The 26,145-nt window shown below is 43.9% G+C and overlaps 3 protein-coding genes across 3 annotated transcripts; 1 reads left to right on the forward strand and 2 right to left on the reverse strand.

Annotated features, from left to right (window-relative positions):
• Positions 1-13,936: 13,936 nt before the first annotated feature.
• Positions 13,937-16,684, reverse strand: LOC123131183 (putative F-box protein At2g04810). Its single transcript, XM_044550916.1, has 2 exons — positions 14,360-16,684; positions 13,937-14,042 (listed from the first exon to the last, which is right to left on the reverse strand). Exon 1 carries the CDS (start codon positions 16,661-16,663, stop codon positions 16,058-16,060), a length of 606 nt encoding a protein of 201 aa, XP_044406851.1. The 5' UTR covers positions 16,664-16,684; the 3' UTR covers positions 13,937-14,042; positions 14,360-16,057.
• A 2,827-nt stretch (positions 16,685-19,511) lies between these two features.
• Positions 19,512-21,442, reverse strand: LOC123129759 (uncharacterized). The gene is made up of 4 exons (XM_044549795.1): positions 20,967-21,442; positions 20,853-20,884; positions 19,904-20,736; positions 19,512-19,527 (listed from the first exon to the last, which is right to left on the reverse strand). The coding sequence occupies exons 1-4, from the start codon at positions 21,328-21,330 to the stop codon at positions 19,512-19,514; spliced, it is 1,245 nt and encodes a 414-aa protein (XP_044405730.1). The 5' UTR covers positions 21,331-21,442.
• Positions 21,443-23,431: 1,989 nt separating this feature from the next.
• On the forward strand, positions 23,432-26,126 carry LOC123131185 (uncharacterized). Its single transcript, XM_044550918.1, has 6 exons — positions 23,432-23,579; positions 23,656-23,742; positions 24,043-24,225; positions 25,059-25,268; positions 25,383-25,529; positions 25,650-26,126. The coding sequence occupies exons 1-6, from the start codon at positions 23,436-23,438 to the stop codon at positions 26,019-26,021; spliced, it is 1,143 nt and encodes a 380-aa protein (XP_044406853.1). The 5' UTR covers positions 23,432-23,435; the 3' UTR covers positions 26,022-26,126.
• Positions 26,127-26,145: the final 19 nt, after the last annotated feature.

Here is a 26,145-nt window from a genome sequence, read left to right on the forward strand (position 1 = left end):
GAATATGATGATGAGCATGTTGAATATGGGTGGGTAGGGTTTTGGGTGTGGCAGAGAGAGGTGTGGGGGAGGATGGATTTGTAAAATATCACCAATGCCACTTTATTTTATGAGAACACTGCATGTATTATTGACATGATTAATATTGAACTATTAGAATTTTTGTGACTCTGTTGCAATGCACGAACAATTAGCTAGTTAGCACTAAAGTGACAATTCTCGCCAAGTCTAAGAAAAATGATTGAGATTAATCCCGGGATGGAGTGGTAAATTCACATTCAACCAGAATGAATGATCATAATGAAAAAAACAATGAAAATGTCCTACTTGTTATTTAAACAACTGGGTCCGGTGGAAAAAAACCACGCCCTCCACTTGTCATCTAACAAATCCATGGGGGCTATCAGCCTAATAGTGGTGGATCTCATGTCAAACACGTCATTTGTATCTGGAAAATACATGACATCCTCTTCCACTTCTCCGCGAGCAGAGAAGGTACTGCTAAAGCGATTGCTGATGAAGATCGCCTGGCCACCGCCTAGCCCACGATGCATTTAAGTTTGAATTCTCCAAGGTCTTTTAAATAAATTCCTAACGTTTATTTTTACTACTGAAATATAATGCAAAAGGAATTATTCAACTTAAGTCTTTAGTTTTAATTTAAAGTTATAACCACTTTAAGTTTGAATTTATTTGGATGCATGCCTATGGTAACTTTATATGAATTCTGGATTTAATTTGTGAAACTTGAATTTCATCATGTTCATTTGAAAGTACAATTTTTTAGATCAGTTTGCAAAAAGAATTAATTAAAATGGAGTTATAATTTGCAATTTAGACTCTAATTATGTTTGAAATGATTCTATTTGGAATTCAAACTTAAACTCTACAAAAGTTAATTTAGTCTATTCAGATTGAAAGCTGTTTTTCGGTGTTCAATATGCAAAAAGTTTCACTCCATTTAGACTCCTAACTGGTTGATACCGTTTTGAATTGAAACAGAACTCAACCGCTCGATTTAAAGGGCGATGGACGTCCAAGATGCGCCTGTATCACTTCACGTCATAATTGACGTGGCCACAGCCACCTAAGCCACCCGGTAGTTTTAGCTTCTTGAGCAGCTTATGTCAGTCCCCTCTTTTCAGATTGGGCTTGTACATAATCTACTTCTTTGAGCTTAATCGTCAAGATGGTGTAGGTGTATAGGAAGTCATGATAAACTTGTCTCGTGCTCTTTTCCACTTTTGGAATTTGGGTGTTCCGCATGGCTTGGGTAAAATTTACCTCAAAAGTACAAAATTTTGTAAGAAAAAAATGATTAAAATTAATCCACCGACGGAGTGGGAAATTCACACTCAACCAGAATGAGCGGTCCTAATTAAAAAAATACAATGAAAAATTTCTACTAGTTATTTAAACAACTAGGTCCGGTGGAAAAACCCACGCCCTCCTTCTGTCATCTAACAAATCCATGGGGGCTATCGGCCTAATAGTGGCGGATCTCATGTCAAACACGTCATTTGTATCAAGAAAATACATGACATCCTCTTCCACTTCTCCACGGGCAGAAAAGTGTTGGAAATATGCCCTAGAGGCAATAATAAAAGTATTATTATTATATTTCCTTGTTCATGATAATTGTCTTTTATTCATGCTATAACTGTATTATCCGGAAATCGTAATACACGTGTGAATACATAGACCACAATATGTCCCTAGTGAGCCTCTAGTTGACTAGCTCGTTGTGATCAACAGATAGTCATGGTTTCCTGGCTATGGACATTGGATGTCGTTGATAACGAGATCACATCATTAGGAGAATGATGTGATGGACAAGACCCAATCCTAAGACTAGCACAAAGATCGTGTAGTTCGTTTGCTAGAACTTTGCCAATGTCAAGTATCTCTTCCTTTGACCATGAGATCGTGTAACTCCTGGATACCGTAGGAGTGCTTTGGGTGTATCAAACGTCACAACGTAACTGGGTGACTATAAAGGTGCACTACAGGTATCTCCGAAAGTATCTATTGTTTTATGCGGATCGAGACTGGGATTTGTCACTCCGTGAAAACGGAGAGGTATCTCTGGGCCCACTCGGTAGGACATCATCATATGCGCAATGTGACCAAGGAGTTGATCACGGGATGATGTGTTACGGAACGAGTAAAGAGACTTGCCGGTAACGAGATTGAACAAGGTATCGGTATACCGACGATCGAATCTCGGGCAAGTAAAATACCGCTAGACAAAGGGAATTGTATACGGGATCGATTGAGTCCTTGACATCGTGGTTCATCCGATGAGATCATCGTGGAACATGTAGGAGCCAACATGGGTATCCAGATCCCGCTGTTGGTTATTGACCGGAGAACGTCTCGGTCATGTCTGCATGTCTCCCGAACCCGTAGGGTCTACACACTTAAGGTTCGATGACGCTAGGGTTATAAAGGAAGCTTGTATGTGGTTACCGAATGTTGTTCGGAGTCCCGGATGAGATCCCGGACGTCACGAGGAGTTCCAGAATGGTCCGGAGGTAAAGATTTATATATGGGAAGTCCTATTTTGGTCACCGGAAAAGTTTCGGGCGATATCGGTATTGTACCGGGGCCACCGGGAGGGTCCCGGGGGTCCACCAAGTGGGGCCACCTGCCCCGGAAGGCTGCGTGGGCCATGTGTGGGAGGGGACCAGCCCCTAGGTGGGCTGGTGCGCCCCCCACAAGGGGCCAAGGCGCAAGGGAGAGTGGGAGGGGGCAAACCCTAGTCCAGATGGGCCTTAAGGCCCACCTAGTGGGCGCCTCCCCTCTCTCCCCCTCCTGGCCGCCGCCCCCTTTGCCATCTAGGGCTGGCCGCACCCCTTGGGGGTGGGAAACCCTAGAGGGGGGCGCAGCCCCCTCTCCCCCTATAAATAGTGAGGCATAGGGCTGCCCATAACACGCGATTTGATCTCTCGTTGGTGCAGCCCTGCCCCTCTCCCTCCTCCTCTTCTCCCATGGTGCTTGGCGAAGCCCTGCGGGATTGCCACGCTCCTCCACCACCACCACGCCGTTGTGCTGCTGTTGGATGGAGTCTTCCTCAACCTCTCCCTCTCTCCTTGCTGGATCAAGGCGTGGGAGACGTCACCGGGCTGTACGTGTGTTGAACGCGGAGGTGCCGTCCGTTCGGCACTTGATCATCGGTGATCTGAATCACGACGAGTACGACTCCATCAACCCCATTCACTTGAACGCTTCCGCTTAGCGATCTACAAGGGTATGTAGATGCACTCCCCTTTCTACTCGTTGCTGGTCTCTCCATAGATAGATCTTGGTGTTACGTAGGAAAAATTTTGAATTTCTGCTACGTTCCCCAACAGTGGCATCATGAGCTAGGTCTATTGCGTAGATTCTTTGCACGAGTAGAACACAAAGTAGTTGTGGGCGTTGATGTTGTTCAATATGCTTACCGTTACTAGTCCAATCTTGTTTCGACGGTATTGTGGGATGAAGCGGCCCGGACCGACCTTACACGTACTCTTACGTGAGACAGGTTCCACCGATTGACATGCACTTGGTGCATAAGGTGGCTAGCGGGTGCCAGTCTCTCCCACTTTAGTCGGAACGGATTCGATGAAAAGGGTCCTTATGAAGGGTAAATAGCAATTGGCATATCACGTTGTGGTCTTGCGTAGGTAAGAAACGTTCTTGCTAGAAACCCATAGCAGCCACGTAAAACATGCAACAACAATTAGAGGACGTCTAACTTGTTTTTGCAGGGTATGCTATGTGATGTGATATGGCCAAAGGATGTGATGAATGAATATATGTGATGTATGAGATTGATCATGTTCTTGTAATAGGAATCACGACTTGCATGTCTATGAGTATGACAACCGGCAGGAGCCATAGGAGTTGTCTTTATTTTTTGACCTGCGTGTCATTGAAGAACGCCATGTAAACTACTTTACTTTATTGCTAAACGCGTTAGTCATAGAAGTAGAAGTAGTCGTTGGCGTGACAACTTCATGAAGACACGATGATGGAGATCATGGTGTCATGCCGGTGACAAGATGATCATGGAGCCCCGAAGATGGAGATCAATGGAGCTATATGATATTGGCCATATCATGTCACAACTATATAATTGCATGTGATGTTTATTATGTTTATGCATCTTATTTGCTTAGAACGACGGTAGTAAATAAGATGATCCCTCATTAAAATTTCAAGAAGTGTTCTCCCCTAACTGTGCACCGTTGCTACAGTTCGTCGTTTCGAAGCACCACGTGATGATCGGGTGTGATAGATTCTTACGTTCACATACAACGGGTGTAAGACAGTTTTACACAGCGAAAACACTTAGGGTTAACTTGACGAGCCTAGCATGTGCAGACATGGCCTCGGAACACGGAGACCGAAAGGTCGAGCATGAGTCGTATAGCAGATACGATCAACATGAAGATGTTCACCGACGTTGGCTAGTCCGTCTCACGTGATGATCGGACACGGCCTAGTTGACTCGGATCATGTGATCACTTAGATGACCAGAGGGATGTCTATCTAAGTGGGAGTTCATAAGATGAACTTAATTATCCTGAACATAGTCAAAAGACCTTTTGCAAATTATGTCGTAGCTCGCGCTTTAGTTCTACTGTTTTAGATATGTTCCTAGAGAAAATATAGTTGAAAGTTGATAGTAGCGATTATGCGGACACTAGAAAGCTCATGTCCTTAATGCACTGCTCAGTGTGCTGAACCCCAAACGTCGTTTGTGGATGTTGCGAACATCGGACATACACGTCTTGATAACTACGTGATAGTTCAGTTAAACGGTTTAGAGTTGAGGCACCAAAGACGTTTTCGAAACGTCGCGGAACATATGAGATGTTTCGAGGGCTGAAATTGGGATTTCAGGCTCGTGCCCACGTCAAGAGGTATGAGACCTCCGACGATTTTCTTAGCCTGCAAACTAAGGGAGAAAAGCTCAATCGTTGAGCTTGTGCTCAGATTGTCTGAGTACAACAATCACTTGAATCAAGTGGGAGTTAATCTTCCAGATGAAATAGTGATAGTTTCTCCAAAGTCATTGCCACCAAGCTGCTAGAGCTTCGTGATGAACTATAACATATCAGGGATAGACATGATGATCCTTGAGGTATTCACGATGTTTGACACCGCGAAAGTAGAAATCAAGAAGGAGCATCAATTGTTGATGGTTGGTGAAACCACTAGTTTCAAGAAGGGCAAGGGCAAGAAGGGATACTTCATGAAACGGCAAATCAGCTGCTGCTCCAGTGAAGAAACCCAAGGTTGAACCCAAACCCGAGACTAAGTGCTTCTGTGATAAGGGGAACAACCACTGGAGCAGAATTACCCTAGATACTTGGTAGATAAGAAGGCTGGCAAGGTCGATAGAAGTATATTGGATATACATGATGTTAATGTGTACTTTACTAGTACTCCTAGTAGCACCAGGGTATTGGATACCGGTTTGGTTGCTAAGTGTTAGTAACTCGAAATAAAAGCTACGGAATAAACGGAGACTAGCTAAAGGTGAGCTGACGATATATGTTGGAAGTGTTTCCAAGGTTGATATGATCAAGCATCGCACGCTCCCTCTACCACCAAGATTGGTGTTTGCGTTGAGCATAGACATGATTGGATTATGTCTATCGCAATACGGTTATTCATTTAAGGAGAATAATGGTTACTCTAATTTTTGAATAATACCTTCAATGGTCTTGCACCTAAAGGGTTTATTGAATCTCGGTCGTAGTGATACACATTTTCATGCCAAAAGATATAAGATAGTAATGATAGTACCACTTACTTGTGGCACTGCCATGTAAGTCATAATGGTATAAAACGCATGAAGAAGCTCCATGTTGATGGATCTTTGGACTCACTCGTTTTTGAAAAGTTTGAGACATGCGAACCATGTCTATTGGTGTATATGCATGAAGAAACTCCATGCAAATGGACCGTTTGGACTCACTTGATTTTGAATCACTTGAGATATGCAAATCATACCACATGGGCAAGATGACTGAAAAGCCTCGTTTTCAATAAGATGGAACAAGATAGCAACTTGTAGGAAGTAACACATTTTGATGTGTGCAGTCCAATGAGTGCTAAGGCATGCAGTGAATATCGTTATGTTCTTACTTCACAGATGATTCGAGTAGATGTTGAGAATATTTACTTGATGAAACTCAAGTCTGAATTATTGAATGGTTCAAGTAATTTCAGAGTGAAGTAGAAGATCATTGTGACAAGAGGATAAAATGTCTATGATACGATCATAGAGATGAATATCTGAGTTATGAGTTTTGGCACACAATTAAGACATTGTGGAAATTGTTTCATAATTAATACCGCCTGGAACACCATAGTGTGATGGTGTGTCCGAACATCATAGTTGCACCCTATTGGATATGGTGCGTACCATGATGTCTCTTATCGAATTACCACTATCGTTCATGGGTTAGGCATTAGAGACAACCACATTCACTTTAAATAGGGCACCACGTAATTCCGATGAGATGACACCGTATGAATTATGGTTTAGAGAAACCTAAGTTGTCGTTTCTTAAAGGTTTGGGGCTGCGACGCTTATGTGAAAAAGTTTCAGGATTAAGCTCGAACCCAAAGCGGATAAAATACATCTTCATAGGACACCCAAAACAGTTGGGTATACCTCCTAATTCAGATCCGAAAGCAATATGAATTGTTTCTTGAATCGGGTCCTTTCTCGAGGAAAGGTTTCTCTCGAAAGAGTTGAGTGGGAGGATGGTGGAGACTTGATGAGGTTATTGAACCGTCTCTTCAACTAGTGTGTGGCAGGGCACAGGAAGTTGTTCCTGTGGCACCTACACCAATTGAAGTGGAAGCTTATGATATTGATCATGAAACTTCGGATCAAGTCACTACCAAACCTCGTAGGACGACAAGGACACGTACTACTTCGGAGTGGTAAGGTGATCCTGTCTTGGAAGTCATGTTGCTAGACAACAATGAACCTACGAGCTATGGAGAAGCGATGGTGGGCCCGGATTCCGGTAAATGGCTTGAGGCCATAAAATCCGAGAGAGGATCCATGTATGAAAACAAAGTGTAGACTTTGGCAGAACGGCTCGATGGTCGTAAGGCTAATAAGTACAGATGGATTTCAAAAGGAAGACGGACAATGATGGTAAATGTCACCATTAAGAAAGCTCGACTTGTCGTTAAGATGTTTTCCGACAAGTTCAAGGAGTTGACTACGATGAGATTTTCTCACTCGTAGCGATGCTAAGAGTCTGTTGGAATTATATTAGCGATTACTGCATTATTTATGAAATCTTGCAGATAGGATGTCAAAACATTGTTTCCTCGACGATTTTATTGAGGAAAGGTTGTATGTAATACAACCGGAAGGTTTTGTCAATCCCGAAAGATGCTAATAAGTATGCTAGCTCCAGCGATCCTTCTAAGGACTGGAGTGAGCATCTCGGAGTTGGAATGTATGCTTTGATGATGATCAAAGATTTTGGGTTTGTACAAAGTTTACGAGAAACTTGTATTTCCAAAGAAGTGAGTGGGAGCACTATAGAATTTCTGATGAGTATATGTTGTTGACATATGGTTGATCAGAAATGACGTAGAATTTCTGGAAAGCATATAGGGTTATTTTGAAAGTGTTTTTCAATGGAAAGCCTGGATTAAGCTGCTTGAGCATTGAGCATCAAGATCTATAAGGATAGATCAAAACGCTTAATGGTACTTTCAAATGAGCACATACCTTGACATGATCTTGAAGGTGTTCAAGATGGATCAGTCAAAGAAGAAGTTCTTGCCTGAATTGTAAGGTACGAAGTTAAGACTTAAAGCTCGACCACGGCAGAATAGAGAGAAAGGACGAAGGTCGTCCCCTATGCTTGAGACGTGGGCTCTTCAGTATGCCATGCTGTGTACCGCACCTGAAGTGTGCCTTGCCATGAGTTAGTCAAGGGGTACAAGAGTGATCCAAGAATGGATCATAGGACAGCGGTCAAAGTTATCCTTAGTAACTAGTGGACTAAGGAATTTTCAGATTGGGCTTGTACATAATCTACTTCTTTGAGCTTAATCGTCAAGATGGTGTAGGTGTATAGGAAGTCATGATAAACTTGTCTCGTGCTCTTTTCCACTTTTGGAATTTGGGTGTTCCGCATGGCTTGGGTAAAATTTACCTCAAAAGTACAAAATTTTGTAAGAAAAAAATGATTAAAATTAATCCACCGACGGAGTGGGAAATTCACACTCAACCAGAATGAGCGGTCCTAATTAAAAAAATACAATGAAAAATTTCTACTAGTTATTTAAACAACTAGGTCCGGTGGAAAAACCCACGCCCTCCATCTGTCATCTAACAAATCCATGGGGGCTATCGGCCTAATAGTGGCGGATCTCATGTCAAACACGTCATTTGTATCAAGAAAATACATGACATCCTCTTCCACTTCTCCACGGGCAGAAAAGTGTTGGAAATATGCCCTAGAGGCAATAATAAAAGTATTATTATTATATTTTCTTGTTCATGATAATTGTCTTTTATTCATGCTATAACTGTATTATCCGGAAATCGTAATACACGTGTGAATACATAGACCACAATATGTCCCTAGTGAGCCTCTAGTTGACTAGCTCGTTGTGATCAACAGATAGTCATGGTTTCCTGGCTATGGACATTGGATGTCGTTGATAACGGGATCACATCATTAGGAGAATGATGTGATGGACAAGACCCAATCCTAAGTCTAGCACAAAGATCGTGTAGTTCGTTTGCTAGAACTTTGCCAATGTCAAGTATCTCTTCCTTTGACCATGAGATCGTGTAACTCCTGGATACCGTAGGAGTGCTTTGGGTGTATCAAACGTCACAACGTAACTGGGTGACTATAAAGGTGCACTACAGGTATCTCCGAAAGTATCTATTGTTTTATGCGGATCGAGACTGGGATTTGTCACTCCGTGAAAACGGAGAGGTATCTCTGGGCCCACTCGGTAGGACATCATCATATGCGCAATGTGACCAAGGAGTTGATCACGGGATGATGTGTTACGGAACGAGTAAAGAGACTTGCCGGTAACGAGATTGAACAAGGTATCGGTATACCGACGATCGAATCTCGGGCAAGTAAAATACCGCTAGACAAAGGGAATTGTATACGGGATCGATTGAGTCCTTGACATCGTGGTTCATCCGATGAGATCATCGTGGAACATGTAGGAGCCAACATGGGTATCCAGATCCCGCTGTTGGTTATTGACCGGAGAACGTCTCGGTCATGTCTGCATGTCTCCCGAACCCATAGGGTCTACACACTTAAGGTTCGATGACGCTAGGGTTATAAAGGAAGCTTGTATGTGGTTACCGAATGTTGTTCGGAGTCCCGGATGAGATCCCGGACGTCACGAGGAGTTCCGGAATGGTCCGAAGGTAAAGATTTATATATGGGAAGTCCTGTTTTGGTCACCGGAAAAGTTTCGGGCGATATCGGTATTGTACCGGGACCACCGGGAGGGTCCCGGGGGTCCACCAAGTGGGGCCACCTGCCCCGGAAGGCTGCGTGGGCCATGTGTGGGAGGGGACCAGCCCCTAGGTGGGCTGGTGCGCCCCCCACAAGGGGCCAAGGCGCAAGGGAGAGTGGGAGGGGGCAAACCCTAGTCCAGATGGGCCTTAAGGCCCACCTAGTGGGTGCCTCCCCTCTCTCCCCCTCCTGGCCGCCGCCCCCTTTGCCATCTAGGGCTGGCCGCACCCCTTGGGGGTGGGAAACCCTAGAGGGGGGCGCAGCCCCCTCTCCCCCTATAAATAGTGAGGCATAGGGCTGCCCATAACACGCGATTTGATCTCTCGTTGGTGCAGCCCTGCCCCTCTCCCTCCTCCTCTTCTCCCATGGTGCTTGGCGAAGCCCTGCGGGATTGCCACGCTCCTCCACCACCACCACGCTGTTGTGCTGCTGCTGGATGGAGTCTTCCTCAACCTCTCCCTCTCTCCTTGCTGGATCAAGGCGTGGGAGACGTCACCGGGCTGTACGTATGTTGAACGCGGAGGTGCCGTCCGTTCGGCACTAGGATCATCGGTGATCTGAATCACGACGAGTACGACTCCATCAACCCCGTTCACTTGAACGCTTCCGCTTAGCGATCTACAAGGGTATGTAGATGCACTCTCCTTTCTACTCGTTGCTGGTCTCTCCATAGATAGATCTTGGTGATACGTAGGAAATTTTTTGAATTTCTGCTACGTTCCCCAACAAAAAGGTACCGCCTGGCCGCCGCCTAGCCCACCGTTGAGTGGTACCCATGTCCCTGTGACCATATCCGCCTCAAACACCTTGATCTTGCGAGTGTGGTCGGTTGGAGTGGATGCTGCAATCAGCCGCTCTCGTTTAACCATGAGCAGTTTACATTGTGACTTGATAAGGTGCCTGCTGGTGTGGACGGCGTCGTACCCTTCTTTCACCCCCTCTTCACATTCAGAAAATGTATCCTCTTCACTGAAAGCCAAGTGTTCGTTGTCACTATCTTCACCGGCGGATTCGTAATGAGCGTCTTCTTGAATCAACGTGTCATGGTTGTCATGTTCACATGATGCCTCGTAGTCTCTCTCAGTGTGTTCGTCGTCGCTCGATGAACCGATGTCATTAGTCAACCTCTTCCACATGTCGGCTTCGTAGTACATATCGTCCTCATGGCCGGGGGCATGGTTGATGATTCGTTTGACACCAGTGATCATGGGCTTGCCATCCTTGTCCTCAGCAAGATGGAGGGCAAAGAGATCGTCGGCCTTGGTGACCACGTAGAGCTCGTCTTGGAAGAATGCAATGTCGCTGATACGAAGGTACATATTGAGTTTCATACGAAAATCAGGAAGATTTGAGTAATCTGGGTTGAAGAACAGAGAGAGAGGGCAGAGGCGATGAATGGGGAATTTTCTGGATCTCTCCCGATCCATCTCTCTCTATTCTCTATCTATATTATATGTACATTTTACACTTGAGCCCTCTGGCAGATACATAAATCTCAACTCACACCAACACCCCCCCTCAAGATGGGGCAAACACATCAGATAAACCCATCTTGCTACAAAAGATAGAGAACAACTTTTCTGGTAGACCTTTTGTTAGAACATCTGCTATCTGACTTGCTGAAGTCACATATTGTACACAAACCACTCCTCGGTCCAGCTTCTCTTTGATGAAATGACGATCAACTTCAACATGTTTAGTACGATCGTGTTGCACCGGATTATTTGCAATATCAATTGCTGCTTTGTTATCACAGTAAAGCATCAAAGGCTTACTATGACATAACCTCAGCTCTGCTAGGAGAATCTGTAGCCATAATAGCTCACATAGGCCATGTGCCATGGATCTAAACTCAGCCTCGGCAGTTGACCTAGCTACAACATTTTGTTTTTTACTTCGCCAAGAGACTAAATTTCTGCCAACAAATACACAATAGCCAAAAGTGGATCGCCGATCATCTAGGGAACCTGCCCAGTCCGCATCTATATAACACTCAACTTGTAAATTCCCTTGCTTTGTATAGAGAAGACCTTTCCCTGGACACCCTTTAAGGTACCGTAGGATTCTATTAACAGCATCCAGGTGAGCCGTTCTTGGGTTATGCATGAATTGACTCACAACGCTTACGGCAAATGCAATATCGGGACGAGTGTGGGAGAGATAAATTAATTTACCCACAAGTCTCTGGGAGCGATCTCTATTAACCGGATTCCCTACATCACTACTTAATCTATGATTCTGTTCAATGGGAGTAGCAGCTGGTTTTGAACCGTACATGCCAGTTTCTTTGAGCAGGTCTAAGATGTACTTCCTTTGTGTTAGAAATATACCTTTTTTGCTACGCAAGACTTCTATGCCAAGGAAGTACCTCAAGTGTCCTAGATCCTTCACTTCAAACTCTTGTGCAAGATGGTGCTTCAGGCCAGCAATTTCCTCGGTATCATTGCCTGTCATCACAATATCATCGACGTAAACTATCAAGATTGCTACCTTGTTATTGGAATGTTTATAGAACAATGTGTGGTCAGCATTGCTCTGTCGATAGCCTCTTTTCAACATAGCTTGTCTAAAACGATCGAACCATGCCCTTGGTGATTGTTTCAACCCATACAAGGAACGATGTAGGCGTAGTACATTTCCTGTATTACGACTGGACTCAAAACCCGGTGGAATTTGCATATACAACTCTTCATGAAGATCCCCATGAAGAAATGCATTTTTTACATCCATCTGGTAGATGCTCCAATCAAAATTAACTGCACAAGATATGAGAGTCCTCACAGAGCTCATCTTTGCAACAGGTGCAAAGGTTTCATCATAGTCTATACCATAAGTCTGAGTGTACCCCTTGGCTACAAGGCGTGCTTTGTATCTATCTATCTTACCCTCTGGGGTGTGCTTAATAGTAAACACCCATTTGCATCCCACCGGTTGCTTACCTGGAGGTAGATTCACGAGCTCCCAAGTTTTGTTTTTCTCCAATGATCTCATCTCATCCAGCATTGCTTCCTTCCATTTTGGGTCTTCCAAGGCTACTTTCCAGTTATTTGGTATAGAAACAAGATCTAGAGAAGCAATAAAACTTTGGAGGGATGGACTACAATATTTGTAGAAGATGTGATTGGCTATATCATGTTTGTAGTCTTTAAGATATCCTGGTGTGTTCCGAGTTCTAGTTGGTCTTCGCAAGGCAATAGGTAAATTGTCTACGGGAGTAGAAAGTTGATTATCACTCTGCCCTGATGTGCTAGTAGGAGCTACAGAATTAGAAGGCATAGTATTGGTACCTGGGCCCTCACGCATTTGAGACTCCTCACCTTGAGATGGAAGTGATAAGTGTCCAGTGACATCGCCCTTGTCTCCATGACAAGAGTTATCATCGCTAACACCATCATTCTCCTCCCCCTGATTTTGAGTGTTATCAGTAGACAGAGAATCACCTAAAGTGGGAGCAAGAACAAGGACAGGCCCTTCACTTCCCCTTTCTTGCTCCTCATCAGGAGGTGACAAGGAAATACCAGACCCAACATTTGACCCATAATACGGTTCATTTTCACGGAAAGTTACATCCATGCTCACAAAAAAACGATGCTCTGAAGGACACCAGCATCTATAGCCGTTTTTTGAGGGGGAATAACCCATAAACACACATTTTAGAGCACGGGGATCTAATTTCCCAATCGAATTTCTATAGTCATGCACAAAACAAACACTCCCAAAGACCTTTGGAGGAACCACAAATTCATTAGAATTTAGAAGACATTCAGCAGGAGTTTTGTAACCTAAAACACGAAGAGGCATGCGATTTATCAGGTAAGTTGCAGTTTTAATTGCCTCACCCCAAAGGAATTTGGGCACATTCATTGTAAACATCAATGAACGTGCAACTTCGAGCAAATGTCTATTTTTACGTTCAGCAACACCATTTTGCTCTGGTGTATTGACACATGATGTATGATGTTCAATACCATTCAAAGCAAGAAACAATTCAAACTCATGATTAACATATTCAGTACCATTGTCTGTACGTAGAATTTTAACAGTAGTTGCATGCTGATTTTTAATAAGGGCACACAAGTCTTTGAAAACAGATAATACATCACTCTTATGCTTCAGAAGATAAAGCCAAGTGTATCGACTAAAGCAATCAATAAAGGTCACAAACCACCGGTGCCCAGAAACTGAGTGAACCTCACAGGGTCCCCACACATCAGAGTGAATTCTTTCAAAAGGTTTTTCACTTCTAAGACCAATACTAGGATAAGAGCCCCTAGTATGTTTAGCTAGTTCACAAGCATCACATACCAGTGCCTCTTTAGGACATAACTTAAATAAAGCAGGATAAACGCGGGATAAAACAGCAAAAGAAGGGTGTCCAAGCCTGCGGTGATGCAACAATAACTCCTGACAGGAAGACAAACATGATGCAAGAGCCACTTCATCACTTCCATCATCAAGATAATAAAGTCCTTCATGCTCGGTCCCAGTCCCCAATTGTTTCCCAGTCCCTAGCTCCTGAAAAGCACAACAAGTAGGATCAAACCAACTTCTACAGTTATGAGATTTATCGATAGAGCTAACAGATAATAGGTTAACTGGAAGCTTGGGAACGTGTAGAACATGAGGTAAAGACAATGACTTGGTGCACCGGATGGATCCACGCCCCGCAATAGGCACCATGGATCCATCTGCTACACGGATTTTGTCTTTACCTGAACAAGGTGTATAAGATACAAACAGGTTTGAAACCCCTGTCATATGATTTGTAGCTCCTGTATCAATAATCCAAGGTTTTGATTTGGTGCTGGTGTTTGCTTGACAAAGGTTCATACCTGGGTGAGAAGTGGCAATTAGATTGGAATCAACCTTAGAAGTGCCTTGGGAGGAAGATGAGCTTTCTGAGAGTTTAAGCTTGGAGTTGAACTCTTCAAGAGCTCGTACATCTACCACTGGTGGCTCCCGTAGAGACGCGGTGTGTTTTGCCTGCCTTCTATTCACACTCTGAACTCCCCCTGTCCGAGATTTTCCTTTTTCCCACCATGATGGATATCCATGCAGCTCAAAACATCCAACCTTTGTATGTCCTTTTCTTTTACAGTGATCACAAAACAACTTGTTTTTCTATCTTGCCAAAGGGCCTGGGAGTATGGCGGTATTGCATAGATAAAGCCACACGGTCATCTCCACATTTTAGATCCTCCTCCTTGGGTTGAGCCAACCGGGTTTCTTCCTCGAGCACACTGGAAATAATATCATCAAGACTGGGCCATTCTGGTTGAGAGAATATGAGTTGTCGTCGAAGGTTAAGCTCCTGATTTAGTCCATCTAGAAACAGCTTGGCCACAATTGTCTCAAACCATTTGTGATGAATGGCCAGATCTTTCTTGTCAACTGGTTGAAAAGGATGATAATAGTGCAGATCCCTGTACAGCCGTTTCAATTCCCCAGCATATTCTGTTACAGACTTTGTACCCTGATTTAGATGAACTAATTCCTCCATAATGCGGGTTGCCTGCATTTTGTTTGATTTCCCAGTGAATTGCTTCTCCAAAGCGGTCCATATTTCAGACACAGTTGACATTATTTCGACTTGTTGTCGCACTACTGGATCCATGCTTCCCAACAGCCATACTAAAACTCTATCATTGATCTGTCTTGTGTGAGTACCATTACTTTTCTGCTTTTCTTCATCATCTACAAGTAGGTTCTCATAGCCATGAGAACTCAGTATCAATTGAGCATGGCGTGCCCAACTGACATAGTTGCCAGGACCTGATAACCTCACTGGATTTGGTTCCAGGGCATACTTAACTGTCTCTGGGACTGCTTTAAGCTGCTGCTGCTCAAGCAATTTACTGAATATTTCATACATTTTTTCTATACTTGAATCCCCTGATTTGTCCTTAGTTTGCTCTGACATTTTCAATGCAAAAGCACACCCCAAGCACACTCAACAATTGTATTAAAGTTCACCACGGCAGTTGCTAATTTGTTGTAGCCTGTAGCACACTAGTCTGATTTAACTTGGCCTCTCCTCTGTTTGTGATGGAGACCTCACGCAAGACAATATGTGCCAAATAAAAAACTTGGAGATGAACCAGCGGCTTGATAGGTACCAGGAAGAAGTAGGACAGCACTTTGGGGATGAAGTTGACCACGTCGCAAACCACTTGAGACCAAACCAGAGCAGCGTTGTAGACCTATGTCCGGGTCCAGCGGCGGTGGTGCAGCACCTCACTCCGGCGGACTGCAGAGTGCAGAGGGGATGAAGACAGAGACGCGGACAGATCACAGCACCACACACGACAACAACAACCGCACGCTCAAGACTACGGCGACACAGCACCTCGTCGGCGGCCAATCTGCGCTCAAAATTGCAGGGAGAGCGCAAAGGAATGAACCTGCTCCGATGCCATATTGAGTTTCATACGAAAATCAGGAAGATTTGAGTAATCTGGGTTGAAGAACAGAGAGAGAGGGCAGAGGCGATGAATGGGGAATTTTCTGGATCTCTCCCGATCTATCTCTCTCTATTCTCTATCTATATTATATGTACATTTTACACTTGAGCCCTCTGGCAGATACATAAATCTCAACTCACACCAACAGTACATCATGGCCAATAGCCTTGGCACCCACACTCCCTTCCCCGGTCGGCACAGGATCAGAGGGTACTTCCATATGTTACCGGTGACCGCAACGAGGTCGTCGGGGGTCGAGCGCATGAGCACCTTGCGGGTCTCGAACTCGTCCGGAACCTCGACGATGACGGAGTCCAGCTCCGGCAGCGGCACGGTGGCGCCGGAGAAGTGGTTGTGCAGCGCGTACCTGTGCGCCCGCGTGACGTTGTCCGTGGAGTCGAGGGCGATCCACTCGTTGGTGGATCCTACGCACCTGGTGTTCTTGGGCAAGGGGAGGCGGTGGACGGCACCATCGCAGGGCGTCAGGTAGTGGCCTTCCTCGAGGACGATCCACGGAAGCCGCCGCCGAGGGGAGACGTGCTGGCGCACGGCCGAGCGCCACGAGCGGCACACGGCGCGCAGACGGGCGCGGTCGGCGATGTGCGGGAGGCGGGCGATCACCTGGCCCAGGAGATCCGGCAGGAGGGTGGTCCAGTTCGGAGCGGACGCCGCCATGGACGGGGATCAGATCGCAAGCGTGCGAACTGCAAGGGAGGAAATTGCGTCTGTGCTGGGCGAGGGGGCGACAAATATGTAGTGTCAGCTGCCAAGATTGCCCGGTTGTGATCCGAGTCTGATCGGGGTCGGACTCCGACCGTGTCCTGGCTTACCGTGCCTGCCAGCCCATATTTCTCTGCCCTCTGCCTGCACCAGGGTGGTCGGGCATCGGCTGGGTTCCAAGCTTCCAGAGCAAATTTCTCTGGTGGACTACCGAGCTAGCGTACATTTTTAGTTTTTCAGTCCATTGGGTATGGAACGGACGCCATGGCGGAGCTCCTAGCTAGGTCGATGGCGGGGCTGTAACTTCCGATGTAGCGGCTCTGTCGCGTTCCTTGGCACGAGCACGGTAGAAAAAAGAAATTGAACCATGAGCACGAGCGCAACCTCCACCACGGAGACGCCACGATGCAGTGCGGTCGCAGAGCCGCAAGCCCTAGACTTGTTGCGCACAACCATTTCATGTAGCCGCATGGCATTTTTTCCGCGAGTACATAAGGCCCTGTTTGGTTCCAAATAAGTCACCAACTTATAAGTTGAAAAGTGCAAAAAGTGACTTATTTTGCCAAACGGACCTAACTTATAAGTCACCCCAACTTATAAGCCATAAGTTGCTCCACCCCAACTTAAAACTTATAAGTCACCCTCTTTTACATGGGTCCTACCACCTTTACATAAAAAACAAGATGGAAAGGTGTGCTCAGGTGACTTATAAGTCAAGTGACAACCAAATAGGCTTGACTTATAAGTCACTGATTTTAAGTCACCTGACTTAAGTCAGGTGACTTATTGGAACCAAACAGCCCCTAAATATTGGATATCATTACATTGATAGGTAAACAAATGTACAACAGTGATATAAAGAAGACATTTCGCAAAAAAAGAGAGAGTAAAAGTGAGAAGAGGAGAGAGAAGAGGAGAAAGAAGAGAGGAGTGGGCACCACAATATTCGTGTGCATGAGCACAAGAAGAGATGCTCAACCTTCGAGGAACCAACTAGTTAAACTCGCCTTGCCCATTCTCAGGCCACAAATAGCGTAGAAACAGTATAGAGAGCACGCATGTAGCGTCACAACCAAAACCAAACACCTCGGAAGCATGTCCATAACATCGAGTCGTACTAGGTCAGAGGCAGCGCACATTCCATTCAAAGTGTCTAGAGACGACAAGTGAACAACAGAAACCAGCCGGATCCAGGGAAGATATCTTCTAAGAGGTGTAAGAACAAACAAGACATCGAAGATATCAAGATGCAATGCCTATGCCAACACCAGCGGAGCAGCCTATGCGAATAAAGAGTGCTGCAAGTTGATATACCACTACTTCCCGGTTTACACATGTGTAGGTATGGACGAGTTAGTCTCTGAGTACAACCCAAAGAAGAGTCAGAGTCGTTTCAAAAACATGGACTTGAACCGCCAAAGAATCACACACATAGAAGATTTGTCAAGAGTATTTTCTATTTTGTTGTGGAGATACCCCTACAACATTCCTTTTTGCGGGGAATATGCTTACAACATTATTCGAGTAGTTCTAGTGGCTAATGATTTTATGGGTTCTACTAATCAAATAACATACACATAGCAAATATTACAATTCCCAAATTGTGAAGCTAACATTCAATGAACAAATGAAACAAAATGAAAAATACCTGTCAAAATAGGTTGGGGACACATACTGCGTGCGTGTGCGTAACTATTTTGTGGTTTGTGGTTGTGTGTATGTGTTTTCGTTTTGATGGTAGAAATATCATGTGTTCTTGCGGTAGCTTGGTGAACACGGAAAAATGGCAGCTAAACTATAAATTATTTGTTTCTTTGGCTCAGGCTTACTATTGATCAAAATTTGGGACTTCTGACCTAATTCGGGCTTGAAAGTTCAAGGTTGAGCTTTTTAAACCTGGCTGGCCTAAGTAATGCTTAAGTTTATCCCCAATGCACAACATCACCGAGAAGAGGGTCCATGATGTCGTCGGTTGTCGTAAATGATTTATGAATTTGGCATGCTTTTTTTTTGCAATGTCGGGTTCTCACAATGACATCAATGTGCTTCAAAGATCTCCCGTGTTCCGGAGGCTTTGTAATGGGAATCGCCATCGTGCAACTACACCGTCAACGACCGCGACTACAACGTGGGATACTATCTTGTCGATGACATCTATCCTCAGTGGACGGCGTTTGTGAAGATCATATCCGAACCACAAGGCAACAAACAAAGCCACTTTGCAAAAATGCAGGAAGCAACTAGGAAGGATGCGGAGAGGGTATACAGAGTGCTTCAAGCTTGTTGGAAAATTGTTCGTGGAGCTGCAATGATATACGAATCAGAAATTTTGTGACAGGCGGTGACATTTTGTATTATTTTGCACAATATGATTGTCGAGAATGAGGATGATGTGTAGCCCAAACCAATGGTTTTGAAGCGTATAGAGGACAAGTCCAAATCCCGGAAATCAAGATGCAAATCAGTTTATGAACTTTCTGCAAATTCATCATAATCTTCGAGATCATCAGGAGCACGCACAATTACTCAGTGATCTTGTGGAGCTTATGCTGACCCATAATGAAAATCAAAGAGGTAACGTTTGAGTTGTACACTTAATATAAATATTATGTAAGAACTATGTATTTTCACTACCAACATTTGTTATTTATGCGTGAGAATGGCGTGTATGATGAATTTGCATGTGTTTGAGTCTGGATTTAAGGTATGCGACTGGTGGCAGGACATATGAGGGGCTGTCCAACTACGTCCGCGGGCACATCCGAGCGTGTCTGTGGACGTATAGGGAGGCGGATTTGCCAGGTTAGGTTATAAATGCTCTAAGAACAAAAACGGAACAACTGAGATAGGAAAGACCACAATACTTGGTGAAGTATGTGTGAAGTCAACATTCATAGCAATGCACTTATGACGGAGAAAGAAACAAATAAATATTCTATTTGACATTTTTAGACAACTAGGTTAGGTAGGAAAACCCACGTCGCCCTCCACTGGTCATGTAACGGGTTCATGTGCATTAACAATCAAATTGTCTTGGATGTGATGTTAAATACTCCCTCCGTTTCAAAATATTTGTCTTTCTAGAGATTTCAACAAGTGACTACATACGGAGCAAAATAAGCGAATCTACACTTTAAAATATGTCTACATACATCCATATGTTGTGTCCATTTGAAATGGCTAGAAAAACAAGTATTTTGGAACGGAGGGAGTACATCATTAGTATCGGGGAAATAAATGACATCCTCTTCCACTTCTCCGCAAGCAGGAACTATGTTGCTGAAGCAATAGCCGATGAATATTGCCTTGCCGTCACCGAACCTACTGCTCGTGGGTATCCATGCACATGCATCCATGTCCGCCTCAAACACTTCGACCTTGCGAGTGTGGTGAGTTGGAGTCAAGGCTGCAATTAGTCGTTCTCGCTTAATCATGAGTAGTTTACCTTGTGACCTGACAAGGTGCCGGCTGGTGTGGACGGCGTCCCACCCTTCTCTCACACCGTCTTCACATTCAGAAAAAGTATCCTCTTCCATGAAAGCTAAGTGTTTCGTGTCACTATCACCACCGACCAGTTCATCGTGAGCGTCTTCTTGACTCAACACTTCGTTGTTGTCCTCTCCACCCAATGCCTCATCATCCGAGTCTTCCTCAGAGTCCTCGTCACTTGACGAATCGATGTCGGTCAACCTCTTCCACATGCCGACGTCATACATATCGTCCTCGTGGCCGGGAGCATGCCTGATGATCCGTTTGACATTGGTAACAATGGGCTTGCCATCATCGTCCTCAGCAAGATGTAGTGCAAAAAGGTCCTCGGCCTTGGTGATCGCATAGAGCTTGTTGTCTCCAGAAAACATAATGTCACAGATACAAAAGTAGGGCATGGCCAATAGCCTCGGTACCCAGACTCCTTTCCCAGGTCGGCATAGAATCAGAGGGTACTTCCATGCATTACACGTGACGGCGACAAGGTCTTGGGGTGTCGACCGCATGACTACCTTGCGGATCTGGAATTCCTCCGGAACCTTACTGATGATGGAGCCGAGCTCTTTTTTACCGATAAAAGGGCCACATGGCCCATATTTTCATTAAGAAAATAGAAGTCTAGATACAACCATCACACCACTTTTTTCCATCAGACCTGATGCATCACCTCATCAACTGATAAGCAACCTACATCCTAAACATATAACCATATTTATAGGATGCCAAATCACCCACTACCGGAGAGAGAACAGACTTTTAAACATCTTTTACAATTTGCACATCAGCCAAAACAATAGTTCAAACATACTACAGAAAAGCCTATATGTGTGTGTCTGCGTAGCCCCGTCTTTACAGTCGAGGGCGATCCAGTCGCCAGTAGAGCCAACACACTCTGTGTTATTGCCGAAGGGTGCGCGGTGGATGCCGCCGTCCGAGAGCGTCAGGAAGGTGCCGTCGAGAAGGACGACCGATGGGAGCCGCCGCCGAGGGGAGACGTGCAGGCGCACGGCCGAGTGCCACGAGCGGCAGACGGCGCGGAAGCGGGCACGGTCGGCGATGTGCGGGGGGCGGGCGATCACCTGGCCCAGCAGATCCGGCAGGAGGCTCGACCACTCCGGGCTCGAGGCCGCCATGGCCAGAACCGGATCAGATCTTCTTCTTTTTTGGGGTTGGATCAGGTCCATATCGATCGATCGCATGTGAACTGCGTAGGAGAAAATCGCGTCTGTGCCGAGCCGGGGAGAGGATTACATATGTAGTGCGACGGAGGTTGCCCGGCCGTGATCCGAGTCTGAGTCTGATGGTGTGCCGAGCGTGTACGTGCATGGTTCACGAACGAGTCACGCTCGGGTCGGGAAGTCAACCCTGGACTGAACGTGTTCTTTGTGATTCTAGTTACGGACGGAGCACAAATGCCTCTCCTTGTTCCGACCCAATCGGCGGCGCCCAGAACGCGTGCGTGCGTCCTCGTCGGACGGAGACTCGTTGACGACGGCGTCCGTCGGAAGCACAATCACCTCTCCCGCTGACGCACCTATATATGCGAGGTCGTCACGTTCCTCTCCGCTCGGTGTCGCCGCCGCGACGGGGATCGTCGACTCGCGACACAATCGATCGCGCGTACAGCCTCAATATCAATCGATTGAGCATATAAACAACATTTTTTTTCAGGTTGCACCGCCTCTTTCAGTATCCACACGCGCAAGAGGAACGTTGTGCGGAAGACTGGTAGGTCCGATCAGACAACCAGCGGCGAGTGGAGGTGGCTAGTTGCAACACATGCAAAGCCCTAGTGGGGGCGCCAAAATCAAATGAGTGTGCCGCATCTCCACTATATATAGCCATCTATCACGGGCTCAACACTTGGGCCGCACATGGACCCTAAAGCCCAAAGTTTACTCGGTCACGATCCAAGTCCAATTCGGATCACATGGGTCGAGCGATCTGTCCAAATACACCGCGGGTGGATTTGACATTACCAAGGATTTAGGGATGCGTATTTTCTATGGTGGACCAGGTTCCAAGAGAGGTTTGATGATAGTAATATGTATGGACTCGACAAAGCTAATAAAACAGTCACCATATGATCAAATGAGTGATTTTTCCTTTGTTCATAAATACAAGTCTTTTTAAAATGAGTGAATCTACACTCTAAATACGTTTATATACATTTGTATGTAGTCTCTGTTAAAATTTCTAAAAGACTTATATATCATCGAGTTCCATGTGCATGATCATAGCGAGAATATGTAATTAAATCACACTGAGCAAAACTATACCGAGTACTGATAGACCGGACGCGCGCGCCTCCGCTGTCCGTTGGTTCTACCTAAGCAGCGACTTGTCCTTATGCCTTCCTATTCGCTCCCTTTGGGTTCGACACTTTATTTATCACACGAAAGTGCTACAACAGCTCTGTACACTTGCAAGTCATCAATCCACGTGGGGCCCCAAGGGAAACGTTGTTGGATTGGCCCTTCGCTTTGGATCGATTGATCTCCAGCGCGCGTGCGTGAAAGAGTCTCTTCAAAAATATGTTGGTTGGGTAATAAAGTTGATGGTATAAAACATTTCAAGGATAAATGATGAAAGAAATTGTGAGGCCGTATTCAAACCTCACTTACTGACAAATTAACAAAACCATTCGGGTAGTATGAAAAATTAACCTTCTCATTTATATTTACTCCCTCCATTTCTAAATATAAGTCTTTTTAGAGGTTTCAAATGAAATACAACATACGGATGCACATAGACATATTTTAGAGTGTAGATTCACTCATTTTATTCCGTATGCAGTCTCTTGTTGAAATCTCTAAAAAGATTTATATTTGAAAACAGAGGGAGTAGCATATCTTTTGGTAGCAATAAATTAATCATGTTAACACTTTCCGTATCAAACTTGGAACTTGTGAAGATTTTCCTATGCATCAAACACATCACATCATTTATATGGCATTAACACCGTATATTTTGTACAAAAGAGAAGGATGATCATATCTTAGGGAAATTAATGGCATATTTTCCAACACAAATTATCATAGTGCAATTAGTGCTATAATTTTGTAGAGGTAATATATCTTAGTGCAATTAATATATGATATCTTTTGTACGCGTACAGTGAACTAATTCCTTATGATATATCTTATAATTATTTGCAACATTAAATGTGTGGTACGTTCAGAAGCATATAAATATGGTGGTATAGGAATTCCAAAACAAACAATTCCAGGTTCTAACAATGAAAGGAACACAAGCCATTAGTGTGACTCTTCTTATGTCATTTCTTGTTCTAGCGACCAGAGGAAAAGATGTGAGATATAGAAGGCAAGAGGAAGACAGTACCCAGATTCTGACTTATCAAGGAGTTAATAAAACCATTCAGGTATGACTAATTAACCTTCTCATGTATATTTAGCATATATTTTTATGACTAACAAGCAAAGGAAATCTCAAAATAGATGGAAGACGGAGACGTCTATGATTGCATCGATGTGTATAAGCAACCGGGTTTAAACCACCCATTGTTGAAAGACCATAAAATCAAGGTAAATTAATTTCATAAAAATATGATATACATCCATGAATTGCTCAGTATATTGTCAGTTCATAATTAAGTCCACGAATGTTGCTTTAGTGTGTTCTACTCCCTTCTTGTTTCATCAATCTTTCTGGATATGCTCTTTTACATTAGAAAATTAGGACTATTGAAAATGAACTAAAGTGACAACCTTTTGACATAGTATAAGCTATGTCAATGATGAATAAAACTACAACATGTTTTGTGTGTATTGTCTGATGCATTTGTAATATTTTGTTACATGGTGGTTGATTTTATTTTCAAACAGATGAAACCAAGTTCTATCCCTGTTTGGATGGATACCGAAACATTTCCTTCGGATTCTTTTTCACAAGCGGAACCATCTATCATCGAGTGCCCAACAGGAACAGTTCCAATACTGCGTAGTAACGGAAGTAGCACCATAGCAACACACAATATTGATGGGCTAAAAAACGATATGCAATGGGAGGTGAGTTTTTGTATAAGTTACAAAATGAATTTGTTATCATAGTTTGATGGGATGTTTTGATAGGGTTGATTATGCCAATTGACGTATAATTGTTGCATTTATGATGCATATCATATGTACAATGTTGGATTAAAGATGCACCATAGACACTATAAATAATCTAATTAAATTCTAAGAAAGTACTCTAAGAAAAAAAAGTAATATTTGGATGGTAACGGTTAATTTTCCATCGAGGGTCACAATAATGAACGGTTTAGATTCACCATGTTATTATGGAACAATGAGTTTTTTTGGCAATTTTATAGTGAATGAAGGACCTTGTACTCTACAACATTTGAGTAGTTAGGAATGATTTTTGTGCCCTTAGATTCTTATATCTACTAAATAAGTTATGTATGAGCATTATTTTAGTTGTACATGAAGGAATTCTGATTTCATTACCAAGTTTTAGTAACACTCTATTGGAGAGTTTCATATATACTAGTCCCAAATTCTTAGTTTTTGGCATTAAGTTGTATTCATTAATTTCATTACTCTTTCCTTCCCAAAATGTGAATGACCACACATCTTAAGATTTAAGTTGTATCGACAACATGGAAATATGAAACGAAAGTGATAACATTTAAAATGCATTTGAATATGAATAATATAATATGATTTATGTGTCACGTAACTTAGAACTTCTTAGCTTAATTAGTGGTCCAATTAAAAATTCTGATGGGATTGGTGCCTTACATTTTTTATAACGTGAATTAGATGTGATATCCTATCAGGTTTATCTATACATAGTATTCATTCTTGACATTTGCAGATGTTACTTTTATTTCTCGCAGAGGGCAGGACTCACATACATGGGTGATTTATATGGGGCGCGTGCTTCATTAAATGTTTGGGAGCCAAAGGTTAAAGGTAGCCAGGATTCTAGTGCAATTTGGATAAGTATTGAAAATAGAAGAGGACAACGGCCTGATCGGCTGAGCGCCGGTCTTCGGGTAGCTCCAGCATTGAGTGGTGATGCTTTTGTTAGACTTCATGTTGCTTGGGTAATGCATAATATTATTTGGATACATGCTCTATATATTTCTATGATAAGAAATTAATAATGTATGTGTGTTGATATTTTGTTTTTGTTTTTGACCTTGGAACAAACTTGACAGTTCGATGGCTATTCAAAGAAGGGCTGCATTGACCACAGCTGTCCTGGATATGTGCAAGTCCACCCACACATTGGTCCTGGATCAAGAATACAACCATCCTCTGTCTATGGTGGAGACCAGAGAGTAGCAGGCATTCAAATATTCAAGGTACGTATTATGTTATTCTTAAAATAAATTTGCAATATCTCAAGTACGTACCATGTACAAATGAACTAATTTATTTATTTATGGGCATATAGCTAACTAATTAATACTGAATTATTTTAGGAGCCGAAATCAAACTATTGGTGGGTGAGTTACAATAACATAGCAATTGGATATTGGCCGGGTGGGCTGTTCGAATTCATTAGATACAAGGGCGATTTGGCGTTCTGGGGCGGGCAGGTTGAGGGGCCGACAGCGTCATCAAAGTCTACGCAGATGGGCAGCGGGCGTTTTGCTTCGGAAGGATTTGGAAAAGCAGCGTTCATAAGAAAGATCGAGATTGCAGACGACACGGTCAAGTTTGCGACCCCTGATAGATACCTAGTGGGTCAAGGGTCGAGCGATCCGTCCAAATACACTACGGGTGGATTTGAAATTAGCAAGGATTTCGGGATGACTATCTTCTATGGTGGACCAGGTTCCATGAGGGCCTGATCTGATGATAGTAATATGTATGGACGCACTAGACAAAGCTAATAAAACAGTCACTATAGGATCGAATGAGTTGTTTCTAAATACAAGTCTTTTTAGAGATTTCAATACGGGCCATATATAGAAC

This window comes from Triticum aestivum, chromosome 6A (assembly GCF_018294505.1).
Source record: "Triticum aestivum cultivar Chinese Spring chromosome 6A, IWGSC CS RefSeq v2.1, whole genome shotgun sequence".
NCBI classification, from domain to species: Eukaryota; Viridiplantae; Streptophyta; class Magnoliopsida; order Poales; family Poaceae; genus Triticum; species Triticum aestivum.

Coding starts and splice junctions, on each gene's coding strand:
- LOC123131183 (XM_044550916.1), bottom strand. CDS start 16,663: ATGGCGGCGTCCGCTCCGAACTGGACCACCCTCCTGCCGGATCTCCTG.
- LOC123129759 (XM_044549795.1), bottom strand. CDS start 21,330: ATGGCGGCCTCGAGCCCGGAGTGGTCGAGCCTCCTGCCGGATCTGCTG. Junction 20,885..20,966: donor TTGGCTGATGTGCAAATTGT/AAAAGATGTTTA, acceptor TTTAGGATGTAG/GTTGCTTATCAGTTGATGAG. Junction 20,737..20,852: donor TTGATGAGGTGATGCATCAG/GTCTGATGGAAA, acceptor ATCATCAGTAAG/GTTCCGGAGGAATTCCAGAT.
- LOC123131185 (XM_044550918.1), top strand. CDS start 23,436: ATGAAAGGAACACAAGCCATTAGTGTGACTCTTCTTATGTCATTTCTT. Junction 23,580..23,655: donor GAGTTAATAAAACCATTCAG/GTATGACTAATT, acceptor ATCTCAAAATAG/ATGGAAGACGGAGACGTCTA. Junction 23,743..24,042: donor TGAAAGACCATAAAATCAAG/GTAAATTAATTT, acceptor ATTTTCAAACAG/ATGAAACCAAGTTCTATCCC.